Here is a 17,269-nt window from a genome sequence, read left to right as displayed (position 1 = left end):
ACGAGGAGGTTTTACGAGCAATATTCCAATACGATTCAGAATATTCCTTGGCAGCTTGTTAGCTCTTTTTGGTACGGTCGCCACCTTCGCTCGTCCGCAGCACTTTTCCAAAATATAATCTGTACCTAAGATTGGACAATAATCCTGTTGCTGTTATCAAAAGCTGACTTGAAAGTAGATTAACGTCGCATACTTCTTTCGCCGCGGAACATATACTCTTTAGTCAACACCAAGTATACCAAATGCAATAATCAACACTGTAGAACTTATAATGTGCTGATAGATAATGCAGTGTCACTTCAGATACACTCAACTTACTTTAGGAGATTTGTCACGGCTTTGAAATGCACATATCCACCGATGTGACCACCCCATGCTGGTTTTGGGCTGCCTTTCTGCCCGCCGACTGGGTTTTATGCTGGCTCTGAAAATGCATGACATGGAGAGATTGGGTGGCTGGGCGGCAACAATCCTCTAGGAGTTGCCAGTTCCTTGGTTTGAGGAAACAAGGAGCTTAGCATATATCCTGACAGACTTTGCCAACCGTGATCATAGCAGCCTGCAGAACGTATGGGATGTTATTCGCTCATTGCCAAATCTCCCGGTAGCTGAATTTCTGCCGGGGGTTTTTATTTTTTATTTTTTTTCTCCTTCTTTCTCCTTCTTTCTTCTTTCTTTCTCACCAGATTCCAATAAGACCGGCAGTCCGTTTTCGTAACTAGTGACTTTCTTCAAGTTTCGATTCAACAGCATCAGCGCCCAAATAGTTGAAATGCTGGCCCTGAGATGGATAGCCTTCCCGTTCATGGTACCAACAAGTTGTTTATCCGTTCAAGGTCCGTGGTGGTTCTTTTCAAAGCTTGCTATGTTCTGGGTGACTTGGTTTCCCGCTATAACAGTACACCGTTATGACAATCGACAAGGGTTATGTCCAGAACAGGACATATCTTTCGACGTGCAATCATGTGTCAACTCATTCAGTTATGCAACCGATCTATTATGCCTAGGTAGTTTGGACTTCACTAGACACGCAAGGCTATGCAGAAAACTGTGTGTGTGTTTTTTTTTTTTTTATTGCAGTACCCCCCACACCGGGATCTCCAGTCGTGTTCGTTTTTCGATATTGAAGAAAAAGGCCACACTCGGTTACAAACTTTCCCTCTGCCATCACAGTGACATCAATTCAAGTCGAATTGTAGTACTATGGTAGGTCGGCGGGGATATGTGAGTTAATGACTCGGCAGGTGCAGGCGCATCGGAACCATCGTAGCATTATTTTACAGGCTACATATACAATATATAGTTGTGGGGGGCTTTTTGTTTTTCGAGAACAAGGCAAACATTTGATCGTAAAATGCCGATAAATATACACCGGCCGGAAATCTGGAAAATGGAGGTGAGATGGTGTGGCGTGGCGTGGGGATGACCCGCCCGGCGCGGCCCCACATGCGGCTACTCGAGGGAAACGTACCTGATAATTGTCTGTACCAAGACATCATGTCCACTACAATGCACCTTGCAGCTTGCCTCTATCTGGCGCAAAAAGGAATCTCAGACCAAACCTCAATCCAAGACATTGAAAACTCACTTGCCTGAACATCTGTTCATACTTACTGAGCGGGAACGTCAAAGGTCTCAGGAACACTTTGGCCCGTCGGAGGAGGGAAGAAGAAAAAAAAATCTTACTCAAAATTCTCAAAAATTTCCCAATATGAACACCAACAACTCAAAACAAACCAAGCCAGCGGCCGCACAAAAGACTGCCTCTCCCGAATTCGAGGCCTTTTACCTGCAGCAAGCCACCAAGGAATTTGCCGAGGACCTGGACAAGATCAGGGCCGCCGACGACTTCAAGAACGACGCCGTGCCCATGCTGGTACACGCCCTCAAGCAGGGCGCTACCATGTTCTCCCCGGCCGAGCAGGCCCGTATCGTCGATGGGATGAGCGGTCGATGACAGGTTCACTTTGATTGTATTCGCAATTTTGCTTGGAACTTTTTTTTTCTTTTTTTTTTTTTTTTTTTTTTCCAGTTATCCTCGGAAAAGGCACTGAGAATTTTCACTTGATATTTGGGCGCTGGAGGTGGGTTTGAGCCGCTGGCTTATCACCATGACAGGAGCGACTGGTGCTCCAATGGATTAGAAAGGGAATGGATGAGTGAAGGAAGGACAGCTGGCGGAAAATGCGTTCTTCGGGGCGCTAGCGTGTAGCCGAAGACATACAGCACAAGGCTCGATGAAGAACACTTCCCCTTTAATTGCTGTCCGTTAGGCTCTCCGCCGTCAAAGTTTATTTTGACAGTGGCTGGTGATTGCATGCGAATTTGCCTTCATCTGCCACAAGGTCAGGATGCGGGTTCTACCCCACTACCAGGAGTCAGACAAGGTGCTCGGTTATTTCAAAGAGTTCATATAGTCGGTAGTTTCATGATGGTATTGCATAATGGATGGATCATTCTTTTTGCGAAAGTCATGGCCTCTTCTGTTATTCCCAGGCTCTATGTACTAATCACAAGGGTTATCCCTCAACAAAAGAAACAAAGATAAAAGCCCTGACGATCTGGAGCGCAGAGCAAGCTGAGTCCACATTATCTATCCCAGCTCATGTGTTAGAAACACCGACCCAAACCCATGCAAAACAAGAGGACTGATTAGTAGAGGACAACCGTTGCGCTTTCCCGGCCATCGCGATCCAGTAGTTATTAGCCATTTTCTTTTGTCGGAGAATTATTATTGGAACTGATTGGGTCGAGATTTGCGCTGCGGTAGACTGTATAGATAGGATCAACCAGAAGCAAAGAAGCCAGGAGAAGCAAAGAGGCGAAAGTGGCGGAAAGTGGTATGAGACAACCATGGTATGTACGGCAAACAATGGAGCAGACCGGACCATATGCGGTTCCTGCTGTTCAAATGTGTCGCTGGAAAACTGTAGCTTCGAGTGACGGTCATCGGCCTCCCGTGTGGCTCCTGAATATAGTCGTGGGTATAAAAGATTGGCGGGATGTGTATCGGTATTTTGATGTGATTTTGATCGTGAAGTATCGGGGTCTTTTGTGTGTTGGGGTAAAGGTATGCGGCTTGTGCGAGTTCAACCACGTCGGTAAACGATTTGGAAAGCATCCACCCATGAGCCGCATGATCCAGCGACACCACAGATGCGGAAACCCCTGGGAGGTACGAGGTGCGTCCTACAAGCGCTGGGTTAGTCACACTGAATTTTTTATTTGTCGAGGATCGATAATTAAGACGCAACTTACGTAGTAAGAGTACCGTTGCTCGCGGTGCCAAACCATGTCGATCGCCTGTTTTGATCTGTCAGGATCTGAATTGCGTCCACCCAGCTTCCCGACTTCACTTTAAAGCCGGCAAGCTGCTCGCCGCGGGGAATGTCTAATGGCAAAAGAGTTAGCATCATCGGCTATCAGGACTTTAGATCCGTATGACTTACTCAGATCAAAAGTGTCACCCCCAGGCTTCCCGCCCTTGTTTCCAAACAACTGGCGTGAGTCATCGTCATAAACAAACTCTATGCCGTTGAGATAGCTGCCGGAGTAGACGACTATGCGCTTCATGATCCTGCTCTTGTTGTCGTCGCCTTGACGCGCCGGGGTGCAGACCACCTCGTGCTTTTCTGAATCCTCCAGGCTGGATGAACCAACGCGTGGGCTTCTCCAATATGTCCTTCCATCGAGCTTGAAGTTGGAATCGACAGCCGCTAGTCGCTTAAAGTCTGCAGTTTCGAACCTTCCTCCTCCGAACGAGCGGGCGACCATACGGAACGGAGCCAGCCGCTTGTTTGTTGGTAGTTTATAACGCAAATCCTTCTCCCGCAGCATGGTAGAGCGCGTATCCTTGTCAAACGTCATGGTCTCGCAACATTCCTCCTCGCCATCGGCATAGAGTTCGATGTGAGATAGTCCGGCTTGCGAAGTGATCATGACCGAGTCTGGATCAGTTGGCCAGGCCATAACTCCCATGTCCGTTGTCATGTTATCCATTGACGTCAAGAAGCAAGGATGCGTGCGAAGGGTCAAATAGTCCAGCCAAGTCCATTGGCACTCCTCCTTATCAGCCACCGGTCCGCCCTTCTCCTTGGTCCTAGTACAGAACGCCTCGCGGGCGACAAAGCTGCGATGTAGGCGCACATAGTCGCGACACATGACTCCCGAAGATCGATGGGGTAGGCCGAACAAATGACCGACTTCATGAAGATGTGAACCAATTCCGATGTTGCATGCTTCCCAGCTACTGCCAGCCTCCCGACAGTCGTTGGCTACGAATTTCGAGTCTGTAGGGTTGCAGTCCGTGAAGCAGGCGTCAACTTCCTCAATGCATGTCGGATAGCTCCACAGACAATGCGATCCGAACAACCCCAGGTTTACCTCACCATTGCCGCCACCCAAAGCAGCATGGCCTGTGATGAGTTGATTAGAAGGGTCCCAGTGCGAATCCAGGATCAGAGCAGCCACGTAGTGCTTTTGTCCCGGTTGCGGTTTGAAGTAATCCTTGAGAGCGCCCATTGCAATATCGAACAGACCACCGGGGTTCTTTGCATCCTGATTTTGCTGGGCCAAGTCGGCGTCACGAATCTCGGCCACCGTCTTGTCCATCTCCACAATGTGAACCCTGGCCTCTGATCGCATAGTCCCATTCTCTTGGTCGCGACTGCTGAATGAGCCATGGGTCCATTCCTCCTCGAATCTGAACGATCTGTAGTCTACTACGGCTGCAGGACGGTGAGGATCTGCGTGTGTCTTCTCCGCCTTGGCATGCAATGCCATCTGCTCGGCCGTGAAAGCCTGCCACAGATAAGCTGCCATTCGGAACTTACGAACGGCAGCATCCAGCCCATTCCCCTCACGCTCGACCCTGTTCGGCACGGAATCGAATGTTCTTGAAGAGTCCTTGGCCACCAAGATAGCCAGCTGCAGCGGCGGGCAGTTCGTAGTCGGTACATAGTTGACGGTAATCCATGAAGAATTCAGCTCTCCGTGAGTGTGCTTAGAGCTCGTGTAGTCGAGCCGAAGTCTGTTGGTACCTGGGAAAAGGGGTACTAAGGCCTTAAATTGAGACGAGCATACTGGGAATTCGAGGGAGGGCATTTGATTGTTTTGATAATGCACTGTTACGGTGCCATCAACGAGCTTGCTAGGCTCACCGACCTCGCCTCTCATAGTTAGTAGCTTTTGGTGAACCTGTTTCACCGTTAGCAGTTGGTATCTATCCAGACTCTCCCAGTTGCATGCATATTTGCCGATGCCATGACTCTAGATATATTTGGGGGTAAGAGGGTCACTAACAAAGGTCCTGTCCTCGACATTCAGGATCCTGGGTGCGTATTTGCCACGTGATGGCCTTTTCGAGGGTGGTGATGTACCATTAGGCGGGGTCGATACTGAACCGGATCCAGCCCCATACATGCTGTATCGGTTCGAAGCCGATGCGAAGCCGCTGTCGCGCTGGCCAGGCATCGGCGGCCGGGTGGTGATGTTATAAGGTCCATCATCATCCCGAGCGGTCGGTAAGCTGAGGTTAAGAGCTGGGTCCGACTGCGCGGATATGGATGGAGGAGTTATGGAGCCGCTGGTGGGCGCAGTGCCATTACTAGCAGCATCGGCGTCACTCGAAGACTCGCCCGCTGAAGCTGTATCATGTTCCGGAACCGGGGAGGGCGGTGGTGCCGTCTTGAAGCTGTGCCTCGAAGCTCTCCGGATGCTCTTGAGAGCGCTGAACAGTGGCGCCATTGTTCTCGTGGTGCCCTCCCTTAGCAGACGTCGATTACGCGACTCCTGCAAGCTTCCTTTGGTTACCTCTTGCTCTCGGCCTGGCAATTGACAGGAATTTGCCCTGACAAAATTGACTGAGGACAGAGCAGAAGAGGGTTATGGACGAAGAAAACTTGAGTCGATGCTATCTGGCCAAAAATAAAACAGAAAAGACAGGGTGCCAGTGTGGAGACAAGCACCAGAAACAGAAACAATGAGCTATGACGGTAGTCAACACAATGCCTTGATTCAGAACTGATGCACCAGCAACACGCAACTAATCAACCACGGTAGCAAGCAATGGGACGAAAAGAAACGAGAAGAACTTGCGTAGGCAGCAAACGAGAGGGGAGGGAAGGATTGATGGGACGAAAGCGAGGGAAAAGATTATTCCATCCCTAGGTGGAGAGGATATTTTTTTGACTATGAGCTGGCAGAACCACTATCTGCAGGAGCGACAACCTGACAGAAAAAAATTAAATAAAAAATCAGACCAAACCAAAAATCAGACCAAAGCCTGCATTGGCGAGAGTGGATGTAAGTAAGGTAAATTCAGAATAGAGAGTCAGAGAGATTGACCGAAAAAAAAAGGTATCCACGTACCTTTGTGATCATGGCGTCGGATGAGATACCAGATATCGATCAGTCAACTACCACACCCACACCAAACCCCCACTGGCGCTTTTCACCGCAGTCAATTGCAGCACGACTGCACACCACAGGAAACCAACCACACCTTGCAAGCTATCCGCAATACCCGACTGGGCAACGTGCTCCGTAGCGCCGTCTTGCTGCAACCTTGCAGACTGATAAGCCGAGACAATAGGTGAGGGGGTGGGAAGAATGACAAGGAGCTTGTCTTGCTTCTGTTGGAGCTCTCCCCTGGCCGGGGCGGGACAGCTGCAGGCAAGGCGCGCTATTCCAACCCAAAAAAGCCGCCAAAGCACCCACCCTGACAGGATAGACAGGGGCCGGCCTCAAGGCTAACCGGTAATCAAGCAATACCACCGACTGTGAGCGAAAGACTCTTGGCAGCACTCTGGGTGGAGGTCTTTAATGTTGGAATGAGGTTTTGATGACGTAGTTCGTTTCAAATGCTGGCGGCACAATGAAATTGCGCTCACAAACAAGCATCCACCCAAGAGGCAGAGGCGGACAAGATTAAAGAGCCGAGAAGACAGAGACAAAATCACATCCATTCAATCGAGAATTTGGTAGAGGTCGCTGGGGCCGTTGGTGCCGAAAGCAAAAGTCGCCTTTGCTCCTCCTACGAAGCAAGAGAGACGATTGCATTCCAAGAGGATGGACGACTTGTGTGGCAGGATCTACCGTGAAATACGAAGCAAGGACTCATTAATTCGCCCACGAACGGGAAGGTGGGGAAGATTTTCAGCTAGCAGGTTGCAGCGTTGAACAAGGTGGGGACCCAACGAACTTTGCCTTGTGGAGACGCTCGCTCTCAACTACCTACTCCATAGGGCAGTTCTAGTAGATAAGAGACCTTAATACTTTTCTACGTCTACTTTTGCTTTCTCGTTTTCGGACTTTTAACAAAAACAAGGCAAAACATTTAATCGTCCGAAAGCGCGCACTTCTAGATTCTATCCGTTGAGCTAGTTCTAATCGCGTGGGCATTTATTTGTGTTGGCTTATATTGATTATCGTCGTTCATGAGGCGATGATCCGACGTCCGATGGGATAACCTCCCACAAGCAGCAATATCCCTGCTAGCTTCAATTTCATAGAATACAGTAGTAGATAGGTAAGGTAGGTAGGTACCTACCTACGAAGGGATAAGTCTGCTCCATAATTGCAGTCAGTGGCCAAGAGGACATTTACCATGTTCATTGGAAGTGCATGAATACGCCGTATTAAGTTGGGTCGAATCTACATTATTTATTCACTTTGCCACAAAGCGCGTGTTCATCTCTGACTGGTGGGTCTCACGTATGTGTCTTTTGCCTCGAAATGTCTTGATTGATATTAATAACTGCGATACAGAATACTGTCATGTAACCCTCAGTCTCATGTACGTAGTGAAGGTGGTGTCAATTACAGTTTTTTGAGCTTTCGTAACACAACACCAACCACCTATTGCGATGTATTTAGCTGCCATCCAGTCAGTTCTAAGCTCAGCGCTTGTGAGGGGGAACCACCCCTCATCACGAACGACATTGGGCACCAAATACGAAGCCATATGCCAACAACTTTGTAACAGGTCCTACTGTAATCATGATTCAATTAAGTTTGACTAGCCATCCTTTCGACTTTATCGGGCGGAATAGTAACAGCTATCTGGGCTATCGGTCGTAAGTGGCTTTATGTCTGTTCTCACAAAAGTCAAGAGGTTGACAAGGTAGAGTATTCTTTTTCCAGACAGGCATGGCTGGGCGCGAGGCTAGACCGGCGGTTGCGAGGAGCGTGCCCTGCTTGCGTGGCATGTGTTCCCTGCCGCCACCGCGCATATGGGCATACACCGCATCCGGTACTCCGATTGATACCCCACTGCTGTTGAGTCTGTATCCGACGGGGCAGACTTGTTTCTGGATCGTCATGATACGGCTTTGTGTATGAAAGTGCTTCGCTGGTCTGTCTTGTGCACTAGCAAACTAGGTATACTATACCGCCTTTGTTTCGATTGCACAAAGTCGGAATAATCCGTACTACCTACCATCCAATACCAGGTAGATACGGAACACGGAGAAACAGTGGTGCAATGTTGACCCGCAACTTTGGAAGACTAAGGAATATAGTCGCCCTGTCAATATTCGCGAGAAATGTCCACAAAAACGTTGGCAGCTACCGCACTGGCGGTTATTGCTAACAAATAACCTGCGGCGGTGGGCTTGTTTGAAGGATAGTTCGGCAGCGTCTCTGACAATTTTGACATCCACTTCTCATAGCAGATCTCGATTCCAGGGGCCTCGGAACGGTGCAATTTCCAGTATGGTCAACGGCTATTGCTTAGGAGATTTCCTTACTGGATAGGGAAATGCCTAGTGTGTGGGCCAGCGGAGAGATCTCCAAAGCCGTCCCAGACAACATCGGAAACGTGGAAAAGAAACCCAGCCCCCTGTATCCTTGGCATCTAAAAGCCAGTGATCAGCCTGGTAATTACCCCGAAAAGTGCGTTCCTATTACCGATTATCGATAGCATGCCATCCCACCCAACTTCAGGGTAACCCCAGCCAAATATTCCTCGCTAGAAACTGCTTTTCCATAGCAACCAACCCAAAGCCTTGAATTGACGCTGATCAGGATGGAAGGGCCTGGACAGGGATTGTAATTAGTGTTCTCTCGACGGTTGCCATGCCCACACATCGCATGTTCTGAGTGTTGGAGATTCGGTTTGTTGGGTAGAGTCTTTCAGTAATACTTTATTTAAATAGCTGCCCAAGTGCAAGACAGGTACCAGCATCATATGCGGAATATTGTCTGTATCGATGCCCGTGTGCCCTATCAACGATGCTGATAAGATCAGGAGATGGAGGTATGATGCAGACCTTATATAGGTAAGGTAAGGTAGGTAAGGTAGGTACCAGGGCTTAGGGTGCATGTGATCATTATGTGCAGACGACAAATCCTGCTTGCTGCCCTGTCTATCGTGGATTGACTGATATCCGACTTGAACTGAACTGAACTGTACGCTGTTCCCACGACTATTGTCCCAAAAGGTCGGCGCACGTTTTCTCCGAAGCTCGCCTAAGATATTATCCCGGCTCCAAGGTCTTACCACTGGGAGGCGACTTTAAATACGTTGAAAGCTACGTTGCGAAGTCTCTTCTAGGTGCAATTATCGTGACTCTTCTCCTCAGCTAGGTGGCTGTGTCGTTCCTGGACAACAACTCCAAGTTTACCATATCCATTTACTCGTGGAAGCTACAAAACAGACAAATATACTGGGTACAGCTAGCCCGTGCATCACTGCAATTTGATCCAACAAATTCTCTCTCACGATGTTAACAACGATAGTAGATATCTCCCAGCCAAGCCCTCGGCTCCCCAATTGAACGGAACAAATTTGTAGACTTGCGTTTAAATAGGTGCATATGGCTTGCCTTTCAGTCGACTTGCTAGCAGCAGCTCTCAGATTGCATTGAGTGGACGGGCTGGCTGAACCTAAGTGTGCAGGGCAACTTGATTGGTCTGTGGCAGTCAGGATTGCCAGGTAAGCCAGGCTGGCTTTCCTTGCTTGCCTTCCACCCATGCCAGCTTACCCCTCTTAGCAAGAAGGTAGAACGTAAGGCACAGGCGCCACAAGTCAATGGCACGCTCGCGGCGTCAGAGCCCTCTCACGGACATTCTCTTGGGGCCCCAGTCCCAAGCCGGTTTCCACAGGAATGAGAAATTCCAATCAGCACTTGCAGAAGAGGCACCATCTCCACCCAGCCTACCGCGCACATCCCTTCCTGGCTTCCCATTTGCCTGGACAACATGCCATGCAGTAACCTCCGTTAACTGATGCGACCCAGCCAATCTTTTTGTAGAATATTTTCGCGCCCCTCTTCACGATCATTTCCGAGACTGCACGCACTATTACATACTGCTGCTTACCTACCTTCCTTACCTTCAGCAAGAGAAACTAAGTAACACAAGGGAGTTGGTTTCTCTCCATTTTGAAATCGTTTGCCTGTCTCTCATCAATTAAATCACCACCTGCAGCTTAAGCTCAGCTCGGTCCCCTCAAACGCCGCGCCAATAGGCGCCTTGTAAGAGGTCCGAGTCCACCCAATCACCTCGTGGCTCCGTCCAGTTTCCTCGCCAACCCAACTTTGTGAAGCGAACTTCACCGGGCCCTTGGAATCCCACCACCACCAACGAACGCACTTTCAACCCAAAGCACATACTCGATATCAACCGGCTCCATGTCAAGAGGCGAGAAAATGACTACAATTGTTTCTAAACGACAATCGGATGCAGTGGCCGACAAAGTCCTCAGGAGGGCCGAGCTCGGCAAGGTACGTCTGTTCTCTTCGGAGTCTTGTCCCGATTTCGAGTCGCCTTGCTGTCACCAATTATGACCGAATGACTGACATTATTCTTCTTGATCGCGCAGATTGCTTCGAGACTGCAAAATCGACTTGCACTCGCCAAATTCAAGACTACCCATGGACTGGAAGACCTCACACTCGACAGCCTCGAGCCTAAATTCGAGGAGGAGCGGAGGAGGAGACAACAGATGCTCGAAAGCGATGTGCTCTCCGACTCCTCCTCAAGCGCCTCAGATCTACCTTACCCATCGAGGACACTGATGAGCTCCCCGTTTAAAGCCGCTCCAATATTTTCTGATGCAATCGGTTCCAGCAACGGTAGCAGTGCCGGCTATCATCGTAAACGCACATATAACATGGCCTCATTTGACCATGCGGCATCCAGCCCAAGCAAGCGCTTCCGGTCCTCGCCAACACCGCATCGGTCTGCATCTGGCACACATGGCTTTGATGTCCTGTATCACGGTAACAGTAGTGCAGCATGGCGGGAACAGCATCTTCTTGCGCAATCTTCGCCCATCAAGCCTAGGCGGCAGCAGCACTTCACCACCTCGACCGGACCAGATGTTGCGCTCTTCAAGGGCTCGCATCGAATCTCAGAGGCCCTGGCAACATCACCGCCACCGCAGAACTTTGCAGCATTGTCAGATGACGATGACGATCTACTTCCGGCACATTCTTTTATGCGACCCGGGGGCTCGAAACACTCTCGTGCAGCATCGCCGCCACGGACACCGCCAATGCGCAACAGGTCACTGAACCGCAAGTCCAGGGAAGCCAACAACATATTCGGCAACGAAATGTTGAAGAACGGCAACGAGAAGACTGGCGAGGAAGGTGCTGACCTTCTTCTCTACCTTGCGGCCTCTCCATCTCCGGCGAATCCAGGTACCAAACGTATGAACCGAATGGACCCGCCATCAACACCACCACCCAAGTCAGCCAGCCTGGCAGGTGCACTCGCCCTGCCGTCTTCCATGATGACAACACCAGGCGGGGGCTCTTTATTCCCCGCGACGCCGTCGCAAACGTTTGACTTTGCGGACTTTGTCAACATTACGCCTAGTCCAGCACCGACGCAGAAGGCATGGCGAACTCCCGTGGTATTGGGCGGGGGCAGGACCCCTTTGAGTGTGACACGGAAACGTCTCACATTTGACGACTGTTGACAAGCGTCTGTCTCGTCTTGGCATTTCTGGCCCTCTCAATGTTGATCTCGCCTGGCTGGTTACTCCAGTCCGTCGAACTCGACTCATCACCACCCCATCTTTTTATGTCTCAAATGAATACTGGCAATGACCCATACCCAGCAAGCCCGAGGTCACTCGGCAGGTCTATCTCATGCTTCACAGAGTATATGCTCTAGCCACTGTGCTAATTCCGAAGCAATCACTCACCATATCATTTCTGTCTTTATATTTGCTATCTTTACTATGGTGTCCATGGTGTTCATTGGCATTGCTCAGCGATCTTTGTTATTTTCCTCTTGCAATTGGTTTATTTTTCTTGTCTTTTTGTACCTTTTTTTTTTTTTTTTTTTTTTTTTTTTTTTTTTTTTTTTTTTTTTTTTTTTTTTTTTCTTGGGTTTTTTTTTGTTTGTCCTTTTTGCATTGCCCATGCAGAAAAGCTACTTTGGAATCAATGAGTTCTGATTCGGGTCTGGTAAAGCAGGGAGTCGGGAGGGAGTTTGGCTGTATGGTATTATTTTGCGTTTAATTGGTCGTCGCGCGCGCGAGGTCAGTCGCGATTTTTGTTACCGCGACTTTTCGTGTCGATGAGAAAACCGCGTCATTTGCGCGTCAATTCATCATGGTGTGTAATTTCCAGGCGATAGACCAATCATATTTGTTCAAAAATCTTACATACCGGGCCGAATGAGATGGTGTAATAATATCGATGTGCTAATATTAAAACAGTACAAACTTGATCAGTACCTACCTAGCTACCTAGCCTATGCACCTAGGTAGGTACTACGTAGGTAATTACGGAGTAGGTAGGTACCTTTGTGGGTAAATTACGTACCTATAGATGGAAACAATGAGCAGGGGTCCAGCCTCTCTTGGCCGCAAACTCAGCCACCTCATCTCAAGTTTTACCCAGGGTGAACAAGGATAGGCAGTCTGTCTGACTTACCAGTCGTCGAGTGTTTTCAACGCTGGTACCCAACTTCAAGACGGCGCAACATGGCTTCTGTAAGGTCAAAGGGAGAAAAGGCAAGCATCTTTGCATACGAACAAATTACCAAAGACTGTTTTTTTTTGTCAGTGGTTTCGGGGAATATTCTTTCTTTCTAAATTGATTGGGTGCGCCCGGAATGAGTTCATTTCGCAGGCAAAAACAAACTGATCAAGTATCGTGGGCCTCCATTTGAGTCCAGACTGCTGCCTTGCCGGAGGCTTTTTTTTTTCTTCTCCTCCTTCTTCTCTTCCTCCTCTCTCCTCCTTTGGTAATAAGGCTTATTCGCGAAATTCAAGTACAGTAATTGCCTGAAAATTGTCTATAGGTGCTACTACTACACTCTGGTACTCAAACGGGTGTTGCCTCGTCCAGGCTACCTTGTTACCGAAGATAGGACGTTGGTTGTGGCAGTGTGGCAACGTACCACGCCGAAGCCAGGGTTTGAGGATTCCAGATTGATTCGCTACTTGCGGACGGGGCAGAGACTATTTAATTGCGCCGCAATATATAGAGAACAAGCAAGCATGGAGCGCCAGCCGACATACTTTTGGGAAAAGAAGCACCAAGAATAAGATAAGAGAAAAAGCTAACACCAACGACATTGATCATTAAACCCTACTAACAAACCTTTTTATCATCCACTTCTTCTTTTTTTTGCCAATTTTAAGAAAACTGGTGGCCTAATTACCGAATCGAACAGTCGAACATGGATTATATTTGAAGGCTGTGCAATTCTCGGTGGGGTATCTGCCCTGTCTATGTATGTATTGCTCCTGATGGCTACCTAGGCACTTGTACATGTAGCGCCAGGGGGCCTGGCCTGCATTACTACTTCAGCCTTCCCTCTTACCTAGAGTACGGTAAGAAATCGGCAGTTTAGTAAAATTCTCTCGAGACCATGTTGAGCTTGCCAAGTGGCATGCCGTATATATGTGCAAATGGATTCGTTGCATCGCAGAGGTCCGAGGTGAAGGCCTCGGTTTTTGGAAGGACAAGTTGCATACCTACCTAGCTAGGTAATGATAATGCATGCAACCCCATTCATAGACAATAAACAACAAATCATTGGAGACTGGATTCAAATTCCCAGATTGATATCTTGTCATTTTACATTTTATACTTACCACCAGCTTTGTCTGGTTTGGGAAGAAACAGAAAATGTTCTTCTCTACATTTCTCTCCCTAGCAATCATGTTGCTTACCCTCGGAGGCGCTCTGCCCGTACCAGCTCCTCCGTCCTCTTCGCCCCTGATATCACCGGAACTAGTTATCACAGACCAGGAATGGCATCGATCGAGACCGACGGCTGTGATCGGCAAACGAGCACCGTCTCCGTGGGAATGGGGCTGGCCCTTCTCCTGGGCATCATCGCCGCCGAGGCAATCACAGCCCGCTAGAGCATCAAGTTGGTGGTCACCGTCGAGCTGGGGATTTCGGGGGCAAAAGAAAAGTAGCTACAGTGCCCCAACGTCAGGAGGATTTACCGCCACAAATCAGCAGAAATCATCCGTTGGTGGCTCCAGACAGCCGACGAAGAACACCGCGAATACTTACCCGGCTGTTACGAGGCAACCCACGCCGCCCCAAAACAAACAGACCAACCTCAATGGGAACTCTGTTGCCAGTGCTGGTCCATTGCGAGCCTCGTCAAACACTCAATCCAGAGTCGTTTCAACGCCGCCGTCTCTCAGGCCCGGTTCCGCGCGTGCCAATCCGTCAAACACTCAGCCCATAGTTGATTCAACGCCGCCGTCTCCCAGGCCCGGTTCAGCGCATGCCAATCCGTCAAACACTCAATCCAGAGTTGATTCAACGCCGCCGTCTCTCAGGCCCGCTTCAGCGCATGCCAATCCGTCAAACACTCAGCCCATAGTTGATTCAACGCCGCCGTCTCTCAGGCCCGGTTCCTCGCATGCCAAAGACTCATCCAAGTCAAGCTCAGGGACTTTGAGTCCGCATGAGGATCTAAGCGACCTGATGCCATGGGTTCCAAACGGGGGATATAAGGCTTATAAGCCACCCGCAGCTCCGCAGTCCGAGAAGGAGAAACCCCCCACAAAGCCAACAGATGCTCCAAAAACCGCTACAAGTCTGGGACCCCAGCCTACCCCAACCCCTGGTCCACAGGCACCGCCTTCACGGGCGTCAGAGAAGCAACAGGCTCCCCCAGCCCTAGGGCAACCGTCAAAGTCGAAACCCCCAAAGCCTGACGCAGCACCGGGCCTATGGACGGGTTCGTCCTCCAAAACAGCCTCGGGTGCAAGTCCACAGGCGCCTTCAAAGGCTTCTCCGGAAAAGCCACCACAGGCTTCCCCAACTTTACATACAGGCTTGTGGCAGCCTCCAAAGTCGAAAACCCCAAAGCCTGACGCAGCACCGGGCCTATGGACAGGTTCGTCTTCCAAAGCCTCCCCAGATCCGAGTCCCCAAACGCCTTCAAAAGCTTCTCCGGAAAAGCCACCACAGGCTTCGCCAGTTCTACATACAGGCTTGTGGCAGCCTCCAGAGTCGAAAACCCCAAAGCCTGACGCAGCACCGGGCCTATGGACAGGTTCGTCTTCCAAAGCCTCCCCAAGTCCGAGTCCTCAGACGCCTCCAAAGGCCTCGGAGAATCCAAGTAAAGGCTTGTGGCAGCCTCGAGTATCAAAAGACTCAAAGTCTTCCCCGGCAACAGGTCTATGGACACCTTCAAAACCTGCGGGGGAGCCACAATTGTCGCAGAAATCTCCTGTCGACCCACCCCCACAGTCCTCGTCATTAAAATCATCTCCATCTTCGTCGTCTTCCTCGAGTCAATCATCCCCTCCACCTTCAAAAGTCCCAGAGGCGGCACAAGTAGCGGAGAAGAAACAGCCCACCCAAGGCCTATGGACGCCGAAACCTAAACAAGAGACACAGCCGACTAAGCAGTCTCCATCTATAGTATCTTCATCTTCGTCGGCTATCTCTGATCCACCGTCTAGTCCAGTCACTGATAAGGCGACTTCCGATTCACTAACAATAAAACTTCCAGAGACTCCCCAAGCGGCAAACAAGCCAAAGCCTGAAAAGCAGTCGCCGCCTGTCGTGGAACCTTCACCGTCATCGGCAACGACACCACCGCCACCAGCCTCGGCAGTTACGAGTTCGCTTCCGTCTGGGAACAGAGGTAGTCAGTCATCACCTGGTGCACCTTCACCGCCAATTTTGTCTAAACCCCAGGACCAGCAGCGTTCAAACACACCTACTTTTGATGATATTCTGGGTAAGATCAAAACAGGGACTTAATACTTGGTTGGATCTAAACAAAAAGAAAAAGAAAGTTAAAAAAATACTTCGACTCGGCATGTCCGAACTTTCACACGGACTCCACGAAGTCATATGCCACTGGGGCTCAATGCGGAGCCGAACATAATCCTCGGAATGTAGGTTGCATCAGCCATGAATCGAACACGGGGCCCATCGAATTGATTCGTTGAATGGCAACGATGGATTTTACCACTAAACCACTGATGCTTGCATTTATTGATGCGACATCGAGGTGCGTGGGGGGCATGAAAAAGACCAGATATTTGACTACCTGTCTAGGTGACCGTGGATACTCTATGCTACCAGCTTGACGGTCGGGCTATGCGAGCCAGCAAACACATGAATAGTCGTACAGCTGTCGGTAAAAAGCTTGAGGCATTTTCCTGAATTCAGTGTTGTAAAACTCTTCACATTCAGTGCGACGATGAGACCGGCAGGCAAACGACGTTGACATCCGCTTGTCGTTCACCAACAGGGACTTACATAACCATGGGCTTGTTGAGCCTAGATTAAGGGTAGCATCGTGATGGCTATACAGTCCATAGGTTACATATATCTACCTACCTACTTAGGAGGTACTTCATAAATACGATAGAACTAAATACACTAATACGTTTAGCGCACCTTTCTTATATAAATCCTGTGGGTTTTCAATCTCGTAGGCCTTACCACAATCAAGATACTGACCGGGTGCACACTTATCGTGCAAAAAATAAACCGAAACAAAAAGTAATGCAGACGAAACATTACAGAGGTATCAGCTTATCCAATTGCTTGCCCTTAACCCAGTGTGAAATTATTCTCATTTCTCAAATTTACCAAACAGTGTATAACTTACGTACTGGCTGTTATTCAGAAGAGTCCGGACAAAAGGGGCCGGGTGAAGAAAGCGTGCCGTTCAGGCCGCTCACTTAGTTGTGGACGTCGAGGCAGAAAGAAGTATACGTGGATTGTTGGAAAAAATTCCCAACATCTCCCTAAGCCCAAGTCTTTTCAAACCTCCCGACTGATAACCCATTGGATGAGAGCCCGTGGGGGGGGGGGGG

General features: G+C 49.4%; 4 protein-coding genes across 4 annotated transcripts; 3 read left to right on the top strand and 1 right to left on the bottom strand.

Annotated features, from left to right (window-relative positions):
* Nucleotides 1–1,711: 1,711 nt before the first annotated feature.
* On the top strand, nt 1,712–1,957 carry PgNI_00481 (uncharacterized protein; the record flags this gene model as incomplete). Its single annotated transcript, XM_031120561.1, has 1 exon — nt 1,712–1,957. One exon carries the CDS (start codon nt 1,712–1,714, stop codon nt 1,955–1,957), a length of 246 nt encoding a protein of 81 aa, XP_030986606.1.
* Nucleotides 1,958–2,450: 493 nt separating this feature from the next.
* Nucleotides 2,451–7,030, bottom strand: PgNI_00480 (uncharacterized protein). Its single transcript, XM_031120560.1, has 5 exons — nt 6,370–7,030; nt 5,302–6,283; nt 3,450–5,196; nt 3,259–3,391; nt 2,451–3,189 (listed from the first exon to the last, which is right to left on the bottom strand). Exons 2-5 carry the CDS (start codon nt 5,743–5,745, stop codon nt 3,090–3,092), a joined length of 2,424 nt encoding a protein of 807 aa, XP_030986607.1. The 5' UTR covers nt 5,746–6,283; nt 6,370–7,030; the 3' UTR covers nt 2,451–3,089.
* Nucleotides 7,031–10,360: 3,330 nt separating this feature from the next.
* On the top strand, nt 10,361–11,926 carry PgNI_00479 (uncharacterized protein; the record flags this gene model as incomplete). Its single annotated transcript, XM_031120559.1, has 2 exons — nt 10,361–10,724; nt 10,823–11,926. Exons 1-2 carry the CDS (start codon nt 10,632–10,634, stop codon nt 11,924–11,926), a joined length of 1,197 nt encoding a protein of 398 aa, XP_030987976.1. The 5' UTR covers nt 10,361–10,631.
* A 2,200-nt stretch (nt 11,927–14,126) lies between these two features.
* PgNI_00478 (uncharacterized protein) lies at nt 14,127–16,202 on the top strand (the record flags this gene model as incomplete). The annotated part of the gene is given in 2 exon segments (XM_031120558.1): nt 14,127–16,179; nt 16,195–16,202. 2 exon segments carry the CDS (start codon nt 14,127–14,129, stop codon nt 16,200–16,202), a joined length of 2,061 nt encoding a protein of 686 aa, XP_030987975.1.
* Nucleotides 16,203–17,269: the final 1,067 nt, after the last annotated feature.

The sequence above is a fragment of the Pyricularia grisea genome (assembly GCF_004355905.1).
Source record: "Pyricularia grisea strain NI907 chromosome Unknown Pyricularia_grisea_NI907_Scaffold_1, whole genome shotgun sequence".
In the NCBI taxonomy this organism is placed as follows: Eukaryota; Fungi; Ascomycota; class Sordariomycetes; order Magnaporthales; family Pyriculariaceae; genus Pyricularia; species Pyricularia grisea.
The sequence above is the reverse complement of the archived record's forward strand: the minus strand, read 5'-3'. Positions and strand labels throughout refer to the sequence as shown.